The sequence below is a fragment of the Anser brachyrhynchus genome (genome assembly GCF_964034855.1).
Source record: "Anser brachyrhynchus genome assembly, chromosome: 13".
NCBI classification, from domain to species: Eukaryota; Metazoa; Chordata; class Aves; order Anseriformes; family Anatidae; genus Anser; species Anser brachyrhynchus.
Window position 1 is genome coordinate 9,626,701 of NC_137708.1, and position 25,081 is coordinate 9,651,781.

Genomic DNA, 25,081 nt, shown 5'->3' on the forward strand with positions numbered 1-25,081 from the left:
GGCTAGCTGAACTGGTTAATTCTGGATGCTTCTATGAATGCAAATGAAATATTGCTTCACACAACAAGAGCTTGGCTCAGGGCTGGGAACACACTGCCTCTGCTATCCCTTGACTTCACAATGTCCTCCTTGCGGAAGATGCTCTGGCTCAGCGTGGCCTTGCCTGCCTGCCTCCAACATTGTGGCATTTTTCACGGCTCCACCAGGACTTGGAAGGACCACAGCCCAAAAATAGTGTTCTTGCTTCAAGATGTTTGTTCCTCCCACGCTTTGGGCTGTGTCGCCTAGGAGGTCAGAGGTGTCATGATGCAGATGGCTGGCTTGGTGCCCAAGGAATGCCAGGTGGCAAGCTGAGGACATGCGGCACTGAGCTGCACCCTCCTGCTGTACCCCTGTAACATAAATTCCTGTCCGAATGCAAGGGCTGAGCCCTCAGTAGGCTTCTTGGTTGCTGTTACTGCTCCTACATCAGAAAGTGCTACTCCAGACCTGAATTACTGCAGTTGATAGAAACCTGCTTCTAATTCCTAGTTTATTTCTGGCCCTTTTTGTATGCCAATATTCCTCTCCAGTCTAAATAGCTCCTCTCCCTTCTTAGTCAGAACAAGCACTCCCTGATGTCCTCCTGCAGAGCTTTCTTTCCCCCGTTCTTGGCTGCTAGGAGGTACAAGCCAAGATCTTTACCCTCCTCACATCCAAAGGGCTCTCAGTGCCACTGCCTGGACTTGTGTCCCTTCACCATGCCTGTCACCGGGGCTGCTGTTCAGGCCCAACACATAGTGCAGCCTATTTTTTTTAAAGCAGAAGTGCCAACTGACTGCAATACAACAGGCAATCATATTCTTTTACCCCCAAAGTGTAAAGGTCTGGCTAAGGAAAAATACCATTTGTTGACCATGGTTTGCTGCATCACCTGCTTTGTTGCATGGGTTGAGCAATGCACCCCACTGCTTTGCTAAATGCCATCATAGGACAGTCTGGTCAGGGATAAAGGGAGATTCGTCTTCAGCAATGCCTAGGAAAGATGCAAGCCAGTGCACATTGGCACTTACCTGTTGTTTTGAACACTACCACAACCTTTCAGAAATGTGGACTCTGCAGGAGGGGCAATAAGAGTCTTCCTCCTCAGACAGTCACAGAAGAGCTGTTTTAGAGTCAGGCTAGAACAGGACCCTGGTTAAAAATTTCAGTGGCTTGGATTAGCACCCATCATGAGCACCACGCCATTCAGTAGCTCAGTTCTGCAGCACACACACATGTAAAACTCTGCTCTAAAGGTTAACTATTGCAACCAGGCAGTGGCTTAACAGGCACCAGCCTACAGATTGTTTTTAGTGTATCAGCAATTTAAATAACTCAAAATGCCACAATTAGATCCTATTAAAAACATACATTGGATAATTAGGCTATATTTTAATTAAACATTAATTTATGTAATTTGTTATTGTGGTAATTACAATTCAAGCACAGGAACGATCAGAATGGTGGATTTAGCACGTCCCTGTGTGACACTGCATGATTCATGTCTTTGGTCACCTAATAACCAAGTGCCACTGGAGTGGCAAAACAATAGCCACTGTCCTGGGAAGCTACTGGGGAAATAGTACTCACAAGTTAATCAGTACTTAGGTTTCTGGGAAAGCAAAAGATAAGGCAACATTAATGAAAGAGGTAACGCATAATGATCCAGTATGTTAATTTTTCAAAATGACTTTTTTCACCCACCGTGGGCACCCTGGATAATTTTCTTGCTTTCACCATCCCAGAGCAATCAGTTATTGGACCTTTGTTACTGCTAGACACCTATCCATTCGCTGGGCACCCATAAATCTTTGACACTCTGGACCAGCAGCCCAGCCTTCTGCAAAATTTTATGTAGTTGCAGAAATTTTAATTTTAAGCAGAAATGTTCAGTTCCAAGCTCATGTATTTGACTGCTGGTTAAAGAACTGCTGGTGTGGTTGTTTACTGGGCAAGGACGTCTTACTGCATTGATTGTCTGTCTCATATATATTTAAGACCACTCACCTGAAGACTCTCCATCTCCATGTTGTTATGGGATTGCAGCATCCCTGCATGGCTGAGAAGGAATGGCACATCTTGTAGATACTTGTCAACTTCTGACCGCTTCAGAGCATGAAATTCAGCGTGGGTAAAAGAAACAAGCTGAAGGCCTGAGACTTAAAGAAAAATGAAGGAGAGGCAGAACAGTCAATAGCAACTTCACAGTTAAAAATTAAAAAAATAAAAGAATGTTTTGTTAGGTGCAGCCTCACCTCTACATCATCATTACAATAGTCCATGTTTCACAGTGACACCTACAGACACATATGATCTCCCCGTCACAGGTTTCCTCTCCAGCTGAACAGCTTTTCCTTTTTTCCAGTGGAAGACTGAAGCATGGAGACACGTCTTTTGGCTCTCTGTGGGTTCTAGGATGTGTGTTGATGTGCAGGAATACGTGCCTGTTGGTGTGTTTGTGTGTGTGTGTACATCTGTCCACATCTGTTCTTCTGCTGTACCTGCCAAATGCTTGGTGATCTTTGTAAGTGCTTTCCCTGGAAAAAGCTTCTGAAGCCTTTTCTGCCCAGGGAGAAATGGAGATAAAGCCAAGTCCAGTTCTTGGCTTGGCAAGTAGCTAGCCTAATGATACTGTGACCCAGGGAGGAAATCCATCCAAGAGACATCTGCATCTTTATCACATGTTGGGCATTGCTTTTGGAATGCCAAATTAGCATCATTTGTCTGCAAGAATATCAAGCATGCTTCATTAGCTCAAAACTAAATAGTATTTCTGAAAAGCTGCTTGTGGTTTGCTTTTTTTTCTTTGAAGCATAAGTTTTCCTTTGAAATTTAGGTCTCCATACCCAGGGCCCTCACGGCTCAAGCACATCAGATGACTGCAGTTAGCCTGCTGCACAACCACATTACCCTTGACATGGAGGGGGAAATGCAACAACCGCACCCCGAGGCAGTGATGAACCTCCTGGAAGGACTGTCCAGAAGAAAGGCAGTTGTGGTTGGTGCGTGTCTCTGTAGGGTAAAAGGCACTAAGATAACTACATTGTTCACGCTGACTACTCATAAATCAGCGTCTTTAAATTACCTCTCAGATAAAAGTTATTGCTAACCTACAAGTCATTATCGCAAGAAGCTAGGTAGGATGCCCTAAGGATCCTCAGCATTGGCTCTGAACCTCGTTGCCTTCCAAGTGCCTCTCCGTTCTTACACATACAGGGTAACTGGTCTTATATTCAGTGAGCACAGCACTGAAGGAGCAAGCCCTTGCCCTCAAAAGACAGATTTTGAGGCCCACAGAGGTCCTCAAAGCCACCACACCTGACTCTGAGTGCTACTCCCAAGACTTGGCTGTGCTAAACAGCATGGCACAGAGCCAAACAGCAGAGACGCAGCTGAGCCAGCTCAGGTCTGGAAGCTGGGCTGCTCAGCTGGGAGACTTTTTGCCTGAGCAAACATGGCCAGCCACGCTTCAGGCCTCTGGTGGGGAAGGCTGCTAGCCCTTACAGCTCAGGACGGTGCTAGCCCTGGGCTGCCATGCCATGCTCCATGTCATGGGGTTGACATTCCTACCCTACTCATTCATTTGAACTGCACAGCCTGTACAATGATGGATGTAATTGTGGATTGCAGAGGCGGTGAGCTGAAACGCTTTCCTCTCACATTCTGCCTGGTCTTACAGAAGAAGCATGATAGATGGTCCCCATGAGCATCTTCCCTGATGCAAGTCATCAGAGGAGTTTGTTTGCTAGGTCAGAACCACTGCATGCATGCTCAGTCTCTGTTTTGGGAAACAAGGCTACCAGCACAGTACAGCCTACATCATCATTTCCAAGGAGCTATTTTCACTTGTTCACCCAAAGAAAATATCACCACACATGCTATTCAAATGATAAAATCGTACCTGAGATGAGGTTTGAGCACTCACACACAACTTGCAGCAGGTAATCTCAGCAGGCAGCCCCAGGTCAGGGCTTCTTGAGGCACCAGCATGGTTAATGACAACAGTTTAGGAGAAGCAAAGCTGCTGTGAGGACAAGCTGACTTTGGTTAAGCTGTAGAGAACTAAATCAACTCTTTTACATTGAAGTATTTAAAAAAAATGTTATTTTAACATATATTACTGGAAGGAGTTAGGAGAAGAGGGGCAGTATTTTATCACCATTACTATATTTAGCAAGCTTTAGGGTTAGAAGTGTTGGGATACCTGATGACACTAATTTCTGTGACTAAAGAAACCATGGGGCGTGCTTCAAGAGGGGGAGGAGAAATGAGAGTTCCTTATCTTGATTTTTTGTTCTTTTATTTTTCGGTCAGACATACTTTTAGATCAGGACATGTTTTAACTGGTGAGAGATAAGAGGAAGAGAGGGCATGTTCATTTATTTATTTTCTGATAGACCATCAAAAAAAAATTAAGAGTGATTAAACCAACAAACTTTCTTTAATAAATTAATAGCAGCATCACAAAACCCTGATGTTAATGACCCAAAGGAAGTTGGGCAATTGACAGTATTTAATCATTCACAAAAATGTTATCACCCGCTGGCCGGGAGAGAACACAGGCTCTATAAGGCAGTCCCCTTGTCTGGTTATCTATAGAAGTAACATACATCAGAACGGGTCCAGCTGAGTAGCAACACTTGACATATTTACAGTTCTGGTGCTGAATTTCTTAAAAACATATATAAAAATTCTGTAAATTCTCAGTTCAGTTCTCATTATTTACATCCAAATATAGTAGGTTCCCTTTTTGCCCATACAACAGAACTGGCAAGGGTAAGACATGAAGGCTCCTATGCAAAGAAAATGCATTTGTGTGGACTTACACCAAATTTGAGGATGCTGTGGCAAATGAGCTATTCACATATGACCTATTCACATGTGCTAGAAGCTACTGTAATTCAACTTATTGCTAAATGCTTTCAAAGTCTGTGGTTGGCTTTTATATATATATATATGTATATATATGTACACACACACATATATATATACACCCAGACATATACGTGTTTGTAAAAGATGTGCTATGAATTCACCCAAGCGAGGGGAGGGAGGAAGAGCTACAAAAGCAACGTGATCTTTCTGATTTTTCTCTACTGCTTCAGATATTCAGATCTGACACAGGGCAAAGGGCAGTCACTGAAGGCACAAGTTTGTGTTTCTGGCTAGTCCTTTTCCTGCTGGTTAGCAGACCTTTTTGGACAGGCAGGTAGATTCCCAAGCATTCAAGCCAGTGAAACTGTCAGCAGACTGGTACGCAGTCCATCTCTGCTGCCTTCTGCAAGCAGTAAGCTATGGTCTCAAAGGACACCTTGCCTGCCTGCATGGAAGTACTATAGATTTTGCACAGGAGGGAATGAAAGAGAAGAGAGGACCAGCAGCTTCACTGTTTCAAGCTGGAAGCAGCCCAGTAGCAGATGCAACCCATATGATGTGTGATATTCGGCAGTGGCCTCTTAGCAAGGTTTTTGCTGTACACAGCAAAACAACAGCACAACATTGCACTAATGCACTTTCAAAATTTTCTCTTTCCCCTACAAGTGAATTTTGGTGGGATGAACACAGCAAGCTTAGAGTACAAGCAGTTCATATTAGTAAAATACAACTTATCCATGCCTAATGTAAGCTTACCTCTTCTGAGGATTTTCATAGCCAGAGGCTGTTAGTCGTGCTAAATGCATCCGTGTTAGATGGATGACTGCAGCACTTGTGTATTAGTTAATGAAGATATAAAAACATTATGGGCTAGATCTGGCATTAGACAATACTCTACATAAAGGAAATTGCATGAGAGGCATCACCCCAGAGGCACTGTGCCAGGAAGACATGGTGCCTTTGAGGGTTTGTCTACACAGGAACACAGAAGAAAATTAATTCAAATTACTTACGGTGTGAATTAAAAGCAGATTAGTTAAACTGCATTAAATCTTGATGTGGATGTTTTCATTAAGATATAAGTGGCTTTAATATGATATAATATAATTTACTTTGGGAGTGAAATGGCATAAATCAATTTGAAAAGTTAATCCAGATTAATCTTCCATGTAGACTTGCTCCAGGTCATAATTCCATGTCTGCTTCCTTCCTGTCCCTGGTCATAGTTTTTGAACCACATCACCAGTAAATGATTCCAGTCACATACTCTGTCCAGCTCTGCCCATCACCTCCTGAGACAGGAGAAAAATGTAGAGATCTTTCATTTATGCCTCTCTTCTGAGCAGCACCTGGGAGCTGTATCCTGAACCTCACAGCCTGACCCCAAGGTGTGCCACAAGCACAGCAGCTTCTGCCCTACACCCTGAGCTGTGTTTTATCACCAACACTGCAGATCCCTGCGTTTTGAAAAATAAAAGCAAATGCAAAATGGGCTAATGACTAAAGAGATGAGGGGATAGAGAAGATGAGCCCTTACAAAGACAGAGCACTCTTCTCCAGGTGAACCAAAGACTCTGATCATCCAAGCAAACTCTGAAGGCAGTGCCATCCACACTGAGCACCACTTCCCCCATCCCATAACAGATGATTATCTATAAGAACAAGGGAGGGCTTTTTATAAATCTGAGGATCTCCATTTGTAAAATGGTTAAAGCAGATAACGGGGGCTGGCTCCGTTTCTCATGCTTCTTCTCCAAGAGTACAAGCGATCCCAGTCAGGACCACCAAGCCACACCAGAACTGCATTCCCCACCTTTCTTATGGGAGCAGAAGCCTCCTAGTGAATAGAAAGAACGCAGCAGGACTGGAGAGGAAGTCAAAATTTAAAAGAGGTCCATAGAAGTGCAAAATTGCCCCGGTATGGCAGTGAGCCACTACCCTTAACAGGACATATCTCGCCAGCTGCATACCAGCTGCCATGCTTTCATCATATCTCTCTGCCAGGTTTCTGTACAGTCTTTACACGGCACAAATAGAGGTGAGGATTTAAAGTATATATTTACTGTCAACTGGAAAAAGAAAGTTATACTGACCAAGTCTAATAGCATGTATTTGATATATAACTATAAACGTGCCATTCTGGACTCCAGCAAATGCCACCTGAGATAAATATTCAGCATTTTTGTTCATGCACTGGAAGAAGAATTCAAACATTTTGTCCATGACATATGCAAAGTAACTAATAGTTCTGATCTAGTATTAACAGTAAATATAGAACCTTAACCTTCACTGCAGTATATTAATATATATGATTTTAAGTACTGGACTGGAAAGACAACTTTTTTTTTTTCTTAAAAAAAAAAAAGAAGTTTTGTTCAGAATGCAATATTTACATTGTCCTTTGACCAACACTTACATTTTTATACAATATATTTTGGCTACAGATATACTGTAGCAAAAGGCTGTGTGAGCCACCTTTACACACAGCTCACTCTTTCACTTACAACATTACAGCTGTTTATGGAGAGCTCTGAAGTCCCTGGTTGCATTACAAGGCCCTCCTCAACTTCATCTAGTTCCATGCTGTTGAGTTCATTGCCGTTTCGGTAACTAGTTAAAGTCAGATCCTTCCCATATAAAGCTGTTGAAGCAACATTCAGACACTGATTCTGTCGCAGTGCTGATTTTTTACCAGTCTTGTATTGGCAGCGGATATAATTGGAAAAAGCCCTGCGGTATGTTTTGTTGAAAAGTGTATATACAAGGGGATTAATCCCAGAGCAAACATACCCCACCCAAACAAACACATCGAGGAGTTCACTCAAGAGGTCTTTATCGCAGGCTTCCTTGCAAAGGACAGACATGACATTAGTGATGAAAAAGGGGCACCACATGATGAGGAACAAAAAGAAAACGATGCCCAGGACCTTGGAGGCTCTTCGTTCATTGTTGATGGACTGCATAGTTCCTTTTCGAAAAAGCACTGCCTCCTTATTTACAGGAGAGTTCAAGTGAGATGCCCCCTCATGATTGTGAAGCATTGAAATGTTCTCTGTGTTGTTTTCTTTCTTGAGGCAGTTCACACTGCTTCTCCTCTGCTTGGGCACCTCTCCACACATGAACACTGTTGCCTGTCTCTGCAGCACCTGGACGGTCAGGCAATACGTGATCACCATGATGATGAGAGGAATGAAGAATGCCATGAAGGACCCAATGAGGACGAAGTTCTCATCGTTGAGGACGCAAGTCCCATTTATGAATACCCTGGAGTCATCCTGCAAACCAATGACTGGAATGGGCATAGATATCCCTGGAAGAACAAAAGCAAAAAAGAGATGGTTACCTGGAGAGACAGGGCTCCAAAGAGGCAGCACAGAAGATGCAGGTCCTGCACACATTCAACCCACTGCATAAGGTTGTTTGAAAAAGAAGTTATTACTCCCAGGTGGAGGTTAAAACCTTGTGTAACAACACTCCTGGGAGTGCAGACCCAGAAAGTGAGCAGCCTCCACTGGGAACTACTGCAGTATTGCTGTGCTCCACAGCTAACACAGCAAATCCAACATAACTCCTTTATCAAGAACTTTTTCTAGCGTAAACTGTAGAAAAGGCAGTCATTACATTACTGTGTTACAGCTGGCTGCCAGTTTGGGGAGGGAGGGGGGGTGAAATCACAGGCATAGAGTAGACATTAGCAAATGTTAAAGAAGAAAATTATCAAAATGGAAAAAAATGGAGATTTAAAAGCAAGTTTTAAAAAGACATTAAAATAATCCAGGTAGAAAAATGGCAACTTTTGCCAGAGCTTAACAGACACTTGGAAGTAAATCTCCTGACTTTCTGGGTCCGTATCAGCTATCTTGGTGCAAGCAGGGTGATCTCTGTAAGCTCTGCCTGCCCAAGCACTTCATCCACAAGCAGCGTCAAACTGATAAGTACTGCAGAGACAGTCTTACTTGAATTCTTAGAGACCATTATGTAGTCAAATGAAAAGGATGCAGCACACATCTGCCCGATTTCCCATCCCTGTATCTTGATTGAATACAAGGCTATGAACTGGAACAACAGACATCATGAGAGTAGAAAAGGTGTAATCAAAATGGTAATCAGATTGACATGACAGTCCAAAATCAGAATCCCAGCCACAAACTCTCTGGCTGAAGGGAAGGAAACTTTAAATGACTCAATTATAGTAACAACTGAGCACAGCTCCCACCTACTCTGAGGCACAGAGCAGATTAATAAACCTTCGGAATCACCACACTGGCCAAGGTAGTTTCTCTTGTATCCTGGCGGCACAGTACAGCCACTTTCTATTGTCATGAACTAAACGGAAGACAAACAAGATTAAGAACACTTTGAATCCCTTTTCTCTCTTCAGCAGCCCCTGGCACAGCTTGTTTGTCCTGGATTTCAGGTCATCAGGCATTTCTGGAGCAGAAGCAGGAGTCCTGCCTGGAGGGTCTCTGCAGGCAGCTGTGTGTCCACGCTGTTTGGCTGTCTGGCACATGGGCAAGCAGACAGTATGTTCAGCCTGGAGCATGGCTGCCCAGGACTGCACATAGGAGTCCTCATCCACAGCTAGCTGCTGGCCTGTCTTTCACCAGGAGTAAAGGAATGAAGAAATGAAAGCATTCTGAATAGCTCTAACTCACAGGCATTTACTCAATGTCCTCTAACACTGATTTCCTCTAAGGAATATATATCTGTATATCTGATCTATTTTACCTTGTGAAAACCATCAGCAATTTATTGTGGGGAGGGAATAGAGGACTCATGCCAGGGCACTGGCTCTTCCTTGAGTATTTGTTATGCATAGTGAGATCCAAAGTTTGTCCCTTGGGAGCTCAGTCCCACGACAGGACAAACCTGAAGCCTTCCAAAGAAATCTGTCTACACACAGCCAAAAACAACAAAAGCAACAACAACATATTTTGGAATATTATAACCAATGCGTATATCAGAATGCAGAAAAGACATGGTGGGCCAGATCTAGCTAGACCATTGTGGGTTCACCTAGCCCTGCCACTTGTTTTTAGCAATTTCCAGATGTTTGGGGCCATGGTACAAAATGGAGCAGATGTTGACATTATACATTAGAAAATTCCACAGCCAGAAGTGTACCCAAACCTTTTTTAAAATAAGCTGTGAGAGACCTCGTCTTGTGTAAATTCCTGATCCCATTTGATCTCTATGATGCTCAGTGGCAATCAGTTTCACAACTTATCTGTTTGTCAGGTAAACAAACTATATCTTTGCTGCCTGATAATTTCCTTTGACTCCAACAGTTTCTCTTCTGTGAGAAACAGTGAAAAATCACTCTCTGATCACCTTTTCCACCTTCTCAGCGATTTTATAGACCTTTATCTTCTCTACCTTCTAACATCTATTTTAGAAGTGAAGAATGCTTTTCTACTTATTCTATCCTCATGCCAAACTCATTTTATGCTTTTGATTATCTTTCTCCATTTTTTTTTCCCAAATTCTTTGTCCTTTCAAAGAAAGGAAGAAAACTGCATGGCCCAGCAACCAGAGAGCAGCAGAACGTCTCGTTGTCTCCTGCTCCTTCCCTCCACAGTTTCCTGGCTCGCTGTGAGCACTCCCTCTGCACACATATCTGTGGGGCTGACCATGCTCTTCCCTAACTCCTTCTTCCCAGCAATAACCAATTTTGAGGCCATTATTTTGCCTGGATTGTTTTTTTGGATAGCTGTGAACAACACAGGTCCTAGAACTAGTCCTTTGGGATTCTGCATTTCTAAAGGGAGAGAGTGTAACATGTTAAAACCATTAGCTAGGGTATTTTTCCCAGTGGGCCAAGTGTTTTCCAGGATTCTGGAGAATACATCTGCAATCAGTCATTAGTATAAAATTACCACTTGCCAGTAAGTTAGTGAAGGAATTTCTTCTGAAAATTAATGAATTTAAATGCCTTCTGTGATAATAGCATGTGTTTCCTTAGTCCGAGTGATAGTTCCAGGATCCAGTCTTCCTTCCTCTAACGTTTATCAGTTTACCCTTGACAAGGTACTCGCTTCCTCTCTGATATGCTTATATCTTTTAATTTTCCTGTGCCAAGTCTCTGTCATTGCAATAACCTCTATCCAAAAAAGCCATTGACTTTTTATTTTTAAAGACATTTTCCTAATGCCCTGGCTCCATCAAATTCCAGACATTCAGAAGGTAGAAAGTGGGAGGTAGAGAAAACAGCTTTTGCACAAAGAAGAAATCTGAATTAGATCAATCGCATTACGCTGAGATTTTATTTACATGGAGAGTTTTTTATGTTTTAGAGTCTTGTAAAAGAAATACCCTTTGAAACAAAATACAGAAAGGAATAGAGGTTCATTCATGAAGTAGTCTTCACTGAATTTTTAGTGTTATTACTTTAGCCAAAGGAAATGAGATGAGGTTTCAGAATATCCTCATGGTCACAGACATAAATTACATTCTCGAAAAATAACCCAGTTCTGGAATATGAATATAGAAGTCAAGAGTGCTGATAACAGTCTAAAATTCTACATGAGGATGAGATACCTCAGCACTGACCACATGGAACAAGGAGGTAACTGCTGTAATGGAAAAATGTCCCTCATGTTTTTCATAACAAAGTGGGATTTCAAACCAAGAAAGCACAGAAGAGAGAGCTCCAGGTCTTTGTTTGCTCCTTCCTCCAATCCAGGAAAATCCCATTGCTAAACAGAAGGAGGAGGAAAGATGCCCTTGAAGGAGCCTGCCAACATATACTCATTCAGCTGCCAGCTGTCTTACAGAACTGCTGAACAGCCAGAGTTAGCCTCATCTCAAATGCTTTCTTCTGCCTCGCACTTCTCCTTTGTAGCTAGTTGCATTACAGCAGCTATACATTTTAGTCATAGCTTCATAAAATAAATTAATTCTTTAATGTGAAACTTATCACTGATCCACCCCGCAATCCAGCCCTGAAGGGAACTAAGTCTGTTATACCACTTGGGCAATGGGGAGTAACTCTTCAACCCCCAGCACTGAGAACTGAAGTGCTGTGGGTCTCAGACACCCCAGACAGGCTTCCTCCAGGGGGATTATTGCAAAACTGCAGCTGCCACAATCTCAAAAGCACAAATACCTGCTTTCAGATACTGCTCACACACTGACCCTGATTATAATAGGTCACTACATGCAGTACATACCAGTAGGCATGCCTGTGGTATCTGAGCAAGGGCAAACAGGAATGCTGGCCTTATCTGAATTATGCTGTTTGAGCAAGCATGGAGAAAGCATTTTACTCCACTTGACTCAAATGACCCACGGTGCTAACACGAGGGTTATAAATGTTCACAATTTAAGAAAGAAGAAGCCTACCACCAGGCAGCATTACTGCTGTTCAGCTCTGAGCCCCAATGCAGAACATTTCTTGAACTTCTGCCTTGCAGCTGAGCTGACACAGTGCTCAAACTTTGCATGTTTACTGAAAATCATGCTTTGCTCTTCACAGAAAACTTGGTCCTCTTGCTCGATGTTTAAGCAGTATCTAGGGCAACCGGGATTGCCTTGGTGAGAAGACAAAACCAGCCACCATGAGCCAGCAAGCCACAGACCAAGTCCCTGCTCAGCTGAACACTGGAAGCGCCTTCCGGCCAGGCAGTAGCTTGGGTCAGACATCCCTTTTCATCACAGCAGTTCACAAAGGATATTAATGTCATTTTTATCTTCTCCCCTCCCTTAGCTTCTGTCTGATAGAGCATGCAGAAAGCAAGACAGAGGGACATCCTCTGGATTACAAATCCAATTACAGTTGTTCTCCCATCTCTGCTTCCTGTCATCTTTAAAGCTGTTCTCAAGCCAGCATATCAGTTCAACAAATGGGGCTGAGAAGATGCTGTGGACACAGAGTAACAGATGCTCTTCACAGATTCCCAATTAATAAAACAAAACCCAAATGACTACAAATATGGCTTTGTAAAACATTTACTAGCTTGCTCTAGAAGAAAAGCTGGGTAAAAAGTCCAAATGTACAAGTGACAGTCACAAAATGTAGAATTAAATGAAAAACAATAACGTTTTTGTGTTTAGTATCCTGTTTTCTTATGTGAAAGCCTACGAGACTGATAAAGATTACTGGAAATATAGAGTCTTTGATGGTTTCCACTAAGAAGGAAATAATTTCCATTCTTTCTTCCTCACAACATTCTTGCATAAGAAGAGATTTGATTTCATCCAGGGACAACAACTTCGATAAAGAAAACAGGAGCCTGCATATGGGTTTACTTTCTCTTTCCACGTGTGAGATTCTCAGGGTTGAATGCAAGCAGAGTCACATTTTACTGCTGGTTGATGGGCCTGGGGATGCCAGGGACAACTTCTGGTGTCAGCACTGGATCCAAAGTTTGCTGTGATCAACAGATCAACAGCAACGGCTCTGCTAAAACAGGTGGGCTTTGGACCTCCCTACCACTCTCCTGGCATTTACACACAATTCAAAAACAAAACACAGAGGGAGAGCTGTGAGCTAAACGAGACTATGGCTGGCACAAAAGCTCTCTATGCTGCAAAGGCAAGAACACTGCTGTCCGTGCTAAACACTGCATGCTTAACTCCACTTCTTTAACCTCATATTTATTATCGGATAAAATAAACTTGGGTTATCGCTTTAAGAGACATTCACCTGGATATCAGCAGCTGCTGTAGCTATTAATTAGTGTTAAAGAACTGACTCCCTGAAGCCTCTCAGAAAAGGGAAAAGAAAACTAAAACAAATCTGTTTGGTTTCTTAACAGAAGTGTCTTGCAAAATGCCTGCACATTTCTCTAATAATCACTATCAGACAGCAACAAGTAAACCCCAACAGACACCAGCCTCCTTACTTGCATTATGAAAGGAAAGGCACAGGTTTCAGGAAGCAAGCTCTTCAGTGGCAAATTGAAGGATGTCAGTTTTTGAAGTGTTCTAAAACATAAAAATTCCATATTCCTCATATGTCAGCAAACTAATTGCAGTACACTTCATGTGCTAATGCAGTAACAATGCACCTTCAGGGATGGATTAGGTCTAGTTTTATCTAACTGTTCCAACAGAACAACAGTGCCAAACCTGTGTTGGTTTAAAGTCAAAGATAAAAGGGGGGTTGAACTTTGAAGAATCTCTCTGCATGCAATGAACACAACTGCAAACAGAGGAATGTAATTACTGCCTGTGTCTCAGCAAGCTGCTGACCTTTACTTTAACCTTATGAGAGCACTGAACAACCCAAGTCCAGAAGGAAAACTAGCAAACACCAATAAAAGATTGAAGAAATAAATGATTTTCCCACCTGCCCCTCTCTTTTGCTAAATGACTTCTCTTCCTTTGCTCAACCACTTCTTTCCAGTGGTGCATGTGAACAAAGAGGGATGTGGCTCCTCCTCACAGCGTAAATGCTGCCAGGGCTGAACTTCCCCCTGGAATCAGAAGATGATGCCTGAACTCACGTTCAGTAGCAGTAGCCTCTAACAAGAGACACCAGCATATCTCTCTCCCCCAGGAATGGATATAGTAGAATGGTCAATCCATTTTCTGCACAAATCACTTACAAACTATCAATATCTGCTGCCATCCCATGTAAAACTTTTCACTGACATTTGATGACAAAATCAAACTAATCCAGGCACCCATGACAGAAATCCTTAAGTAGCTCCCCTGCTACAAACTCAGCTTATCAACTGCTATAGTCTTCATCACCTGGGCAAGATAACTCTTGCTGATATGCTAGAGAGACTAATGCCCCCCTTGGTAATCATGATAAAAAGCTCTAGTGAAATAATACTGGTGATGCCACTCTAAGCATGTTCCTCAAATTGAATGTCAGTGAGATAAGGGGAGGTTTAGCTGAGAGCTGGAGGCCCTTTAAGGACATTATTAGGACAGCTTGCATAAAGGGACTTGCTCAGCCTGTATAAGAGAGGAACACTTAGGGCAGAGCAGAAACCTGTTAGACACATCATCACTTAATCTAAGATGAGCTTTTACTGATCCTTGCAATCACAGATCTTTCATACTTCTACAAATAAATCTCCTCAATAAAACAATGATGTAGTATGAAAATTTTATAAAGTATTTTACATCCTCGTTCAAGTTTAATGATTTACTATACACACAAACCTAGTATGTCTACCTGAAACTGAAACTGTGATATCAGTAGCAAGTCAGAGAAAGAATGAAAAGAAAGAAGTCCAGTTCTAACACAAAACATACGTTCAGCAGCACATTTCCTTTTTTGCTACTTGTTTTCAAACAACCAAACAAACAAAATAGAGACTTGTTTGGCAAGATATATCCTTGAAATGGTAAGAAACAAAAAGTGAAGAAAAAGTATTCAGTGACAGGTTGATGCAGTGTGTGTCCCAAAGATTCTCAGTCACCTAAGAAGCTGTTTATTCTCTCTGATAAGAAAAGCAATTGTGAAAAGTCTGCTTATGGCAGTGATGCAAAGAACAAAATTTGGAGCTGATCTGTTTTTCGTGCTCAGATGCTGTCAGCCAGGTATGCTGCAATGTCCAGGGACAGACATCCTGCAGCCATTTGTTACAGTAAACAATGCTTACTGTCACACAAATTCTGCTGTCTACATACTTACGCTGCTGGCTATAAAGCTTAACATAAAATTCCCAGGCCACATTTCCACTAACAACAGCTGGTTCAGGAGAAATAAGTGTAAGAACTGCGGCTGGCATTGAATTTAAAGGATGGCCTCACTTACTGAGTTTACACTGTTACTAAGGAAGTAAACCTGAGCTGGAAAGCCTGCAGGTCGTGTAATTTGGATGCCCTCTAGTAAGTGACCAAACCCTGAAGTTTCTGAGAAGCAGAAGAAAATGTCTTGTGGTAGCAGGCACACAGCTGGGCCACAGGAAGCTTCAGAATTATATTTTACTTATTTTTATATCAGAAGCAACTTGTGTGCACCCTTCCACACCACTGAAGTTCGTTCATTTATATTTCAAAATTGAAATTTCTTTTATATCAATATTACCCAGTTAATATTATATCTTGCATCATAAGGTGTGTGTTTAGAGTTTGACTACCTCCTCATTGCTCCTGCTAAGAGCTACATGGAGATCTCTTTCTCTCTTTAATCTGAAAAGTGGCCCAAGGTCACCTCACTCAAAGTAAGACATAGGGATTCTGGCAAGACAGGTTAAGTCTATGCATCACTAGTGAAAACCTTTCACTTGCAACAGTGCTAAGTCTGAAGACATGAAACATGATCCTGCCAGCAAGCTCACAGCGATAATTTATTTTCATTTTCAATTGTGCAGATATTTCAGTTGCCTGCATTTCTATTTCCAGCCTCTGCATCGTGCTGTCATGAAACTTGTTTTCACAAGATGCTCTTCTCAGCACTTCACAGCACCCACTTTTTCTCTAACTGGACACAAAATGTTGCTTGGGGTTCATTTGCTAAGACACAGGACAACTGACTGTGATGCGCTTTAATATAGAACAAAGAGGACATTGGAAAAGATTTGTTTGAAAAGCAATTGCCAACAAACAGGAGGACTCTGTTAATGTTCCTCTGCTTAAAAACCCAGTCATGAGTTTAGGCTTGTGCAACCTGCCAAATTCATAGCTCAATGATCAAAGAACTTCTATAATATATTTTGCTGTCAGCATTAACATTTCAGGAAAATGGAATGCAAAAGCTACTATATTAAGATAAATGATATGCTTTTTCCTTCCGATTTTAAATTCTGATTCAGGAACAGAATTCAGAATTCTTTACTTGGGATACATTTAAGTTTCTTCAGTCCAGCTGAAGCAGGATTTAAGAAATACAAACTGACCAGCCTGAACTAAAGTTATGCTTAGAATTTGATACTCAGTCGTGTACAGAAATGCACAGATTCTTTTCTGATACTTGATATTGAAGGGGGGTGAATTTGTTTAACCTATTTAATCCTCTTGAAAATTTTCATCAGAACTTTCCAAGCGACAAGTAGGTAAGAGCTAGAAGATAACAATACACTTTGGGTGGGTTCTTCCCTTTCATTTCATGTTCAGTTTATTCCTTTGTCACATTTCTGCATTCATTTATGAAGTAAAAATAGTTATGCTAAAATAAGCTAGAGACATACCAAGAGTAATTTTCTTTCCCCATTTAGTGCAACCTAATGGAGAAGGCTCAAGTAAATGGATAAACACTATCCATGCGTTGGGGAGGGTGGAAATCCAACAGCATTTCAGTGTCCTGCTTCTCCACACCCTGATCAGACTGGAGAGGGATTATTGACTCTGCCTGTATCTTCAAAAAAAGGTATGCAAGCAAAGACTTCCCTGGACCAGCTGTATCTGCATCATAAGGAATGAAGAAAACATCCCCAAAACCCAGCCAGCACGGTACACCCTCTCAGCTGTGATCCCAGCACAGGAGGGCACCCAGGCATGGGCTGTGACGCACCTCTCTTCACCTCCTGGGAAGCTGCAGACATCCCGCTGAGTGACTGCTTACACCTGCTTCCTAAAGGCTTTTAGATGCTGGGGAATAAATACAGCACCTATTGCCTCACTGATGGCTAAGAAACCGTATGTTTGGAAAAGAAAAGTGCCGTTACGTCTCCTTTCCGAACTCTTTCTTTTAAAGTTCATTATTTCACCTGTTTTGCATCCTATTACAAATGCAGACTGCTAAACGTCATACAAGAGAGCTAGGCAGGCATGAAGTGTTTGAACTCTGAAGCAGAACCAAGTCACCTTACCTATCCTGGTTCAGGTACCTTTGCCCTTGGAGGGTAGTAGAGTCCATAGTTCTGATTTCCGTCATGCTGAGCCACTCCCCACCCTGTAACTCCAGGAAGAGGTAGCTCTATAGCTACCTCTTTTTATTTTTTATTTTTGCTTGTTTTCATAACCTTTTTCTAGACGAACTTCTTCAGAAGTAGCCCCTGCAGCACCCAGACATCAAGGATCATATTACATTTGTAAAGCAAAAACCTTACAACACCATACTGGAAGTGACAACTGCTTTATGAAAGAAAACGTAGAAGTTAAATTTTAAAAGTAGTCTCCGTCAGACTACTTTTTATTCAAGCAAATAAAGGTAATACAGCATAGGGGAGAGGTCATACAATCCTTCTGAACTTGTCCCAAGTATCTCTCTAATAGACCACATTGAAATAATTCTGCCCCAAATGTTTTTCTTCACATAATTCCTGATGTTACACTGTTATCTTGTTATTATTTCTCCTTTTCCTACCTATTTAACTGCTGCTTTACTTATCATTTTTTACCAAAGTGATACAAAAGTGTCTTGTTTTATGCCTACTCCTCATTTACTATGACTTCAAACTCTCTAGCTCAGTACTAGAAACAATCCAGCTGTGGCAGAGTATAATAAAGGCTATAAAGCCCGCACAAGAGGCAGTAAATATCTAGCTGTTAGCCTGCCTTGAATTCTACGCTGCTTTACTTAAACTGCCACCAGAATTTGAGCAAGTTTAACTGCAGTGACTGCAGTGTAGATCTCATTTGTATTGGCTGGATTTTATGTTCAAATTCTTTGCTAATGCTATTTTCTGCTTTGTTTACACAGCAGTTTTATCGTTCCATTTGTCTGTGTTACCATCATTATTGGCATATTGATATGTATACAGCAGCAGTGCTTCAGCATTGGAAGTGGTGATATTCTGAAAAATGACTACTTATTTTTGTCAGTGACCAATCACAATGAAAGATTTCTATTTCCCAATAATCATTTGTTATATTCAGTCATGCAGGCCAGGTAAATTAATTTGAGTATCCTCTTAAAAATCCTAAATGAAAATTGGAGTAACACTGTTATTCATTAAGACACGGTTAAGATCGTAAGCCGCATTTCTTACCTATGGATATGGTCCAAACTGCAGCAATTTTCATAATAGCCTTGGTGCGGGAATTGAAGCGGCTGTGCTCAATGGGATTGCGTATTGCTACATACCGATCAAGAGAGATGGCACAGAGATGCATAATAGATGCAGTTGAAAAGAGCACATCTAGGGAAATCCATATAGGGCACAACTGTTTAGGCAAAGGCCAAGCATAATCTGAAACATAGAGAGAAAAGAAATGAAAGGAAAAAAAGAAAAGGAAATAATTTGGGAAGCTAGGCCATCATTTCTGAGAAATTCTTGGATATTTTCACTCTACCAGTAAGAATACTAATAGCAGTAAGGAGCACATGCATGAGTAGTGGACAAGGAAATCTCTCTCAGGGCCTCTCTTGGGACAGCCCCTGGCTCTGGACACTCCGTAAACCCGTAGCGAGTTCTCAAACATCTGTTTTCTATGACTCAACCTACCAGTAGCTAAACATGAAGGAACATTAGTTTGGCAATGTCTCCAGGTCACTGTTCTTGCCACAGTCCTCTTCTTGAACTTTCCCTCAAATTTTTACAAAATCAAATATTCCTTTCAATTATAATAGATCAGTTATAGTTTTTCAATGGATTACATAGTGCTGTGCGGTATTAATTTTACTCAGATCTATTCTTCTTCATAGTTTCTGTCTTCTGAGAAGAAAGGTATAAGGCATTTTTTCTACAGACTGTCCACCAACTAGCTAATTTACACTGTTTCACCTTAAACATTCTCCCTAGATGACCTGTCTTAATAACAGAGACCTGTCTTAATACTTGCCTCCTTGCAATACTCTCTATTGGTCGACTGAAGTTTAAAAATTGCTTTGAAGGTAGACAGAACTGAGCAGTACTATTTACAGAAAGAAGCATACCAGCAAAGTGAATGGACTAGATAGCCACATCTGTAAGCAGCTGGCAGGCAGCTGGTCTGCGTGTCTGTATTTATTAGTCAGTTTACTCAGTGCTGAAATACATCTTGAGAATAAAAGTGACCCAGAAAGATCCCCTGGGGGCACCAGTATTTATATGAAAACTCAGAGAAAACTGCTTTTTGAACGATATCCCCATGTACTAATGTCCAGAATGGGTTGCGTGAGATCAGTGATGTGTCCTGCCAAGTACTGGGCTTCTAGCACACTTATCAAAACAAACCAACAGCATATGCAGCAGCTGGAAACACAACAGACTTCACACTGGTTGCATAATGAGGTATTCTTGTGTCTTCATTCAGAACATGGATATCTAAAGCAATCTTGACGTCTACCCCAAAGATCAGCAACATCACTTTTTGTCATAGTAAAAATGATGCAGCTCCATTTTACCAATCTTGAATAGAAAGACAGAAACATTAGTCACAGAAAGCACGTTTTGAAACAAATGACCCAGACAAAGAGAGACTCATATTACCTTACACGTAAAAACCCAAGATCAACTGAATCAGAGGAAATTATTAAGAACTGTCCCAGTGAAGCCCAAGAACGCTTCACAGGATGCTGGGCAGAACAGGCCAGACACATTAGCTCATTTTACCACTGGAAACACTAATAAGAAGTGCTAAGTAACTCACAGAAACCCACACAGGACCTTAGCTCTGGGGAGATACACCCGTTATTTCAGCAAGTCTGGACTACCCCTAGTGGAGGGACTGATATTGGACTAAAATCCAAATCTGCAAGTATTTAAAAGATCCCTACCAAAGGAAGCTAAGTAAAGTGCATTGTGGCTAGAGCATCTTTGCTTTAAAAAGCACCTCTGCTGTACAGATCAATCAAACTTGCTTAAATTATAACTCAACCCCTTTATGAAGTGGCGATCAAATTCCAAGCCTCCTGCTCTCCTTTGCAGTAACTTAGGATATTGTTGCCATTAACCTGCAATTGAGTTGAGAGCTTCAGTTAAGCACATATCGTTTTATTTTTTTTTTCTTTTTCTTTTTTTTTTTTTTTACAATTTCCTTTTAATTCCAGTTGTGTTCACTCTTCCTAGCACCAGGAGGCTCCCAGGGCTGATGCTGCTGTAGCACTCCAGTGAAAGCTCCAGAGAAGAGCAAATCTGATCTCCTTCAAGTGGTGCAGGTGCTTCCTGTTCAGCCCCAGGCTTTTGCTGCCAGCTCCAGCTAAAACACATTCAGTGACACTTTATTACTTGCTGCTTTTCCCTCTGAGTTGCTAGAGACAGCTTGCTGATGCAGGCTGAGATGAGGTGTGAGCACAAGACCTGAAGAAAGGCACTGGGGAACGTGCTGTGATGGATGGAGTGGTCCTGCTGAATACAGAGTGATGGCAGCAGCCTCTGCTCAGAGGGATGTTGATGGGGATGGCTGGGTCTCCCCATCAGGCAGACAGCCAGAAAATCTCCGGTGTCTCCAGGAAGGGCCTCCAGGCTCCCTGTGCGTGGGAGCATCTCCACTCTGATACACAGAGCTGCAGAGGGTACCATCTGATTCTTGACATTTACTAGACCTGGAAGAGGTTTCTACAGCAACCAGCTTTCCAGCACTACTGAATGATGAATAGCCTCTGCTACTTTTTCCTTTAAGCTCTCTGAACACTCCCCATAACTGATTCCCCCTGGAACAACTTCTGCTATTGATGTGGACTAGGCAACAGCACTATAACCAAGGAATTAGCAGGAGTGAAAGCAACCGTAAATGTTCATACCCATGGTGAGAGGTTAGAAGCTTCTGCTGTCAGCCCTGGCAGAGCAGGAACCACAGCCTGCTCCAGAGCTGAGCATTTTCTCACACGCAGCTGCAAACAGATGAAAGTAATGCTTCCCAGAATTTCTGCCCGGGCAAGCTGTCAGGATGCGTTTAAAGATGAAGGTGATATGAGAGCCCTCCTAATGGCTAACCCTTTTAGTCTTTACTGTCCCAAGGCACTCTGTTATGCTTCCAGCTGAAAAGGCAGTTATATGAGGAGATATTTTACTTTCTCAGGAAGTATCCTAAAATGATCTGTGATAATAAAATGTCACTCCGGAAATTTGTAGAATGGAAGCTTGTAATTCATGACTATACCTTGATATGAAGGGCATAATAAATATTCCATCTCAAAATGCAGTTACTTTTAAGTAAGCATGGTGTGCGCATTCAAGAAACACCTACACAGCACATGAAGCCAGTAATTTGAGCAAAAAGAAAAAAAGTTAATTCTATTTCTGTTTAAATAAATGTACAAAACATAGGAAATGTACCCTGTGACTATGCCAAGGTGGAAATAAAGATTACAAAAACAACTCTGTTAACAATGTTAGACATTTAAAACAATGTTATCCTCGGAAATACTCTATCTGCAGAAAGTAACATTTCTCTAATTAGTTCTATTTTCTCTCATTTCATAAACAAACCATAGCAATTAACGTATATTTAGAAGTGCAGATGACTGAGTGCAACACATTCTTGGACCCCAGCACTTCTAAGTTTTAGTAAATGCATTTCCAATTGAAAGCATGCATCTCAGTCTAAATTTGCTTCTGGGGAGAATGAAACAGTGCCTAACACCTGGGCAGCCAAACCAAAATTCCTGGTAAGAAGTTCTGATTTTTGTACCTTGAATTAATCTATGCTCTTGAAATTAGTCTCATACGTAATGCATTAGCTGGTAAACCTTATAGGAGAGTGCTGAAGAAAATTTGATGAATCCAGCAGAACAAAACAAAAGGAGATATTCTTTAACTTAGGGTGTGATTAAGTTGCACATTTTTTTTGCTTCCAGATACTTTATGGATGCTAGAAGTTTACAGTGGACAAATTAATAGATAAAAGTGTAAAAAATGTAGATAAAAATCATAGATAAAAGACCATTGCCATGCTAGTTCTTCTAGATCAGTGTTAGCTTCTGGTTCTGATCAGGATAAAAACACAAGCTATGAAATCCTATAAGGAAGTTCCTGCAGAATGCCCATGTGTATTGCTTCAGCCTCCAATGCTGAAGAGCATGGAACCCAAGCTGCTGTGGTTCCTCACGGGAAACCTGGGACAAATACTCATATTTAACCAGGAGTCAGGGTTCACAGGTGGGATTTCATCTCCAACACTTCACCAGATTGAAAAAGCAAACCACAATTCCTGTGTGTCAGTAAATGTTGAGATGGGCTCAAAATGTTGGCAGCAAAATACAGAAACTCAAAAATATTTTGGCAAAGTTGCAGGCCATCTCTGTCTGCAGCTAATTTGCTGTCAGATGAGAGCTCCCTTAAATTTTTTGTGCTTTCCATCAAGAAAGATGGCAGCAATGAAATTTAATCACTTTTGTCAGAGATTTTATGTATATGAATAAAAAGTGTTATATAACACTGTTATTACGGTCATTGTGCTGTTCACTGCATGAGAGTCAAAATTACTAGCCACTGCAGCAGGAGGGGACTGAATAATCCAAAGCATAGCAAGTGGGCGCAAAATTAAATATGTAGAATGGTAAAACAGAATTACTCCAGATTGAAGGAGAACGGATGAACCAGGAAAAAAAAAAAAAAAGAAAAAAAAAAGTGTTAGAACCTGCAGCTGGAAATATTGTGGGATTGCAAAATAGACTGAAGCTTCTTTCTCCCCAAAGCCTCAAACAAAATCTCATGAGTTTTCCACGGCTTTTTGCACTAAGCTGGAGTAGATCAAATTGTTGTGTACACAAACACACCCCATGCTAAAAATGGACTTGCCCACCATATTTACATTTCAAAAAATTATTATCGTTTGTAGATATTTACTACTTCTATGGCAGTATCTGCTCCAGGATACCTCCAGGGAATATGCAGTGCAACACTCAGGACAAATCTGGTATAATACTTGGTGACAAAATACCTGTTTACATCACAATAAAGCTAAGAGTTATGTAAAATTCATCACTGTAGCTTCAGAAGTTTTTCACGGCAAACTCACACTAAGCTGCAGCAGTCATTTCCTTTCCAACCATAAACAAAAATTTGGAAAAGGCTTCAGAGTATACTTATTGTATTTAGCCAGTGCTTTAGATCTGTTGGGAGGGATAAAAGGGTAAAAAAACACCCTTCAAAATCACAGAGGAAGAGTAAGGGTATATTTTGTCCTTTAGGATCCTGATTTTATATATATATATGTACATACACGCACAGATAAGACATATATACATACTCATATATATATATATAGGAAAACAAAAACCAAAGAAAAAGAGGTGCAGAATAGAAGAACTAAAGATGTTTCTCTGTTCAGATATAGCCTCTTTTAACGTTGTCCATTGGCTTGGCCAAAACCTAGAATGCATGTAACATTTCTTCTTTTGGGGTTCTGATACATACTGTATGCATTTTTCACTTTAGCTACTAAGTAGGTCTTGAACTAATTGAATTAAAAACATAAGGAAACCATTATGCTTGAATTAATCTTAATCCCAGCACCAAGCACGATTTCCCAGCAGTTAACATGGCAACAGAGCACAGTTTTTCAGCACCTCCTGGTTGTTCTCTAGATGCCATGGGTCCATTTCAGGCCATGAGCTAATCTATGTAGTATTCTTGCTCACAGAAAAGTCGATTACAAAAGGAGATGCCTCACTTAATTCTGTGAGAAATGAGGATACTCTTTTTATTCAGTGTTTTTATGCCTAACAGAATGATATTCAATAACAGCAGCCACTCATGTTACCTCGGTGTAACTGAGAGCAGCGTGCAGATGATGTGAAAACAGCAATCCAGAAGATGTATCTGAAAGCTGTCACTTCCTGATAGATTTTTGGAGAATCCTAAGAAGATTCTTTCACGTATTCCAGGAAAATACAATACCGTGGTTTGTGGAAAAGAAGCCTACTTTTGCCCCCTGCTAAATGTTGTTTCATCCCATTACCACCACTAGCATATAGCCACTGAAGCATTTTATACTAGCCAGACTTTCCCATATTCACTACAAAGTTTCAGAGCAGGCACAGGCTTTACAAAAATAGAAAGCAATTACATACAGTTCTAACATTGCTGCATCACATTATTCCTAAGGGAACTAAAGAATTCAGATTATTTTCTTTCTCTTTCTTATCTAGGAAGTGAAGTATTTCTTAGCCTGAAACACCATATCAGCAAGTGTAAAGTTACGTATCTCTTTTTCGCTCCTTTATTTCCCTCAAATTTACATAGAAAAATGATTCAGAGACAGCCGTATCATTTTGAGAGTCATACAACCAAGTGTGTTGGAAATCTCCATTGTGCCTGAGAAGTACAGAACGTCTTGTTGAACCCCCGCCGTCCTCAGTCATTACCACCACATCCACAGAACAGATCACACTTGTTCAGACAAGCTTCCTGGCTGTAGGAACAGCTGGTCTCAAGGGAAGCACTACCAATGAATCTGATTTCATCACCAATAGAGT

The 25,081-nt window shown here is 41.3% G+C and overlaps 1 protein-coding gene across 12 annotated transcripts in view; it reads right to left on the reverse strand.

Annotated features, from left to right (window-relative positions):
* Nucleotides 1-4,390: 4,390 nt before the first annotated feature.
* The window catches only part of HTR2C (5-hydroxytryptamine receptor 2C), a 312,561-nt gene continuing 291,870 nt past the window's right edge, over nt 4,391-25,081 (reverse strand). For 10 of the 12 annotated variants that reach the window (XM_080554502.1, XM_080554512.1, XM_080554509.1 and 7 more), the window contains 2 exons: nt 18,729-18,929; nt 4,391-8,206 (listed from right to left, as the gene is read on the reverse strand). In XM_080554502.1, the coding sequence (XP_080410628.1) occupies nt 7,374-8,206; nt 18,729-18,929 (1,034 nt within the window). In that variant the 3' untranslated portion in view covers nt 4,391-7,373. The remainder of the gene's footprint in view (nt 8,207-18,728; nt 18,930-25,081) is intronic. The other 2 variants (XM_080554505.1, XM_080554504.1) reach the window with 1 other exon arrangement.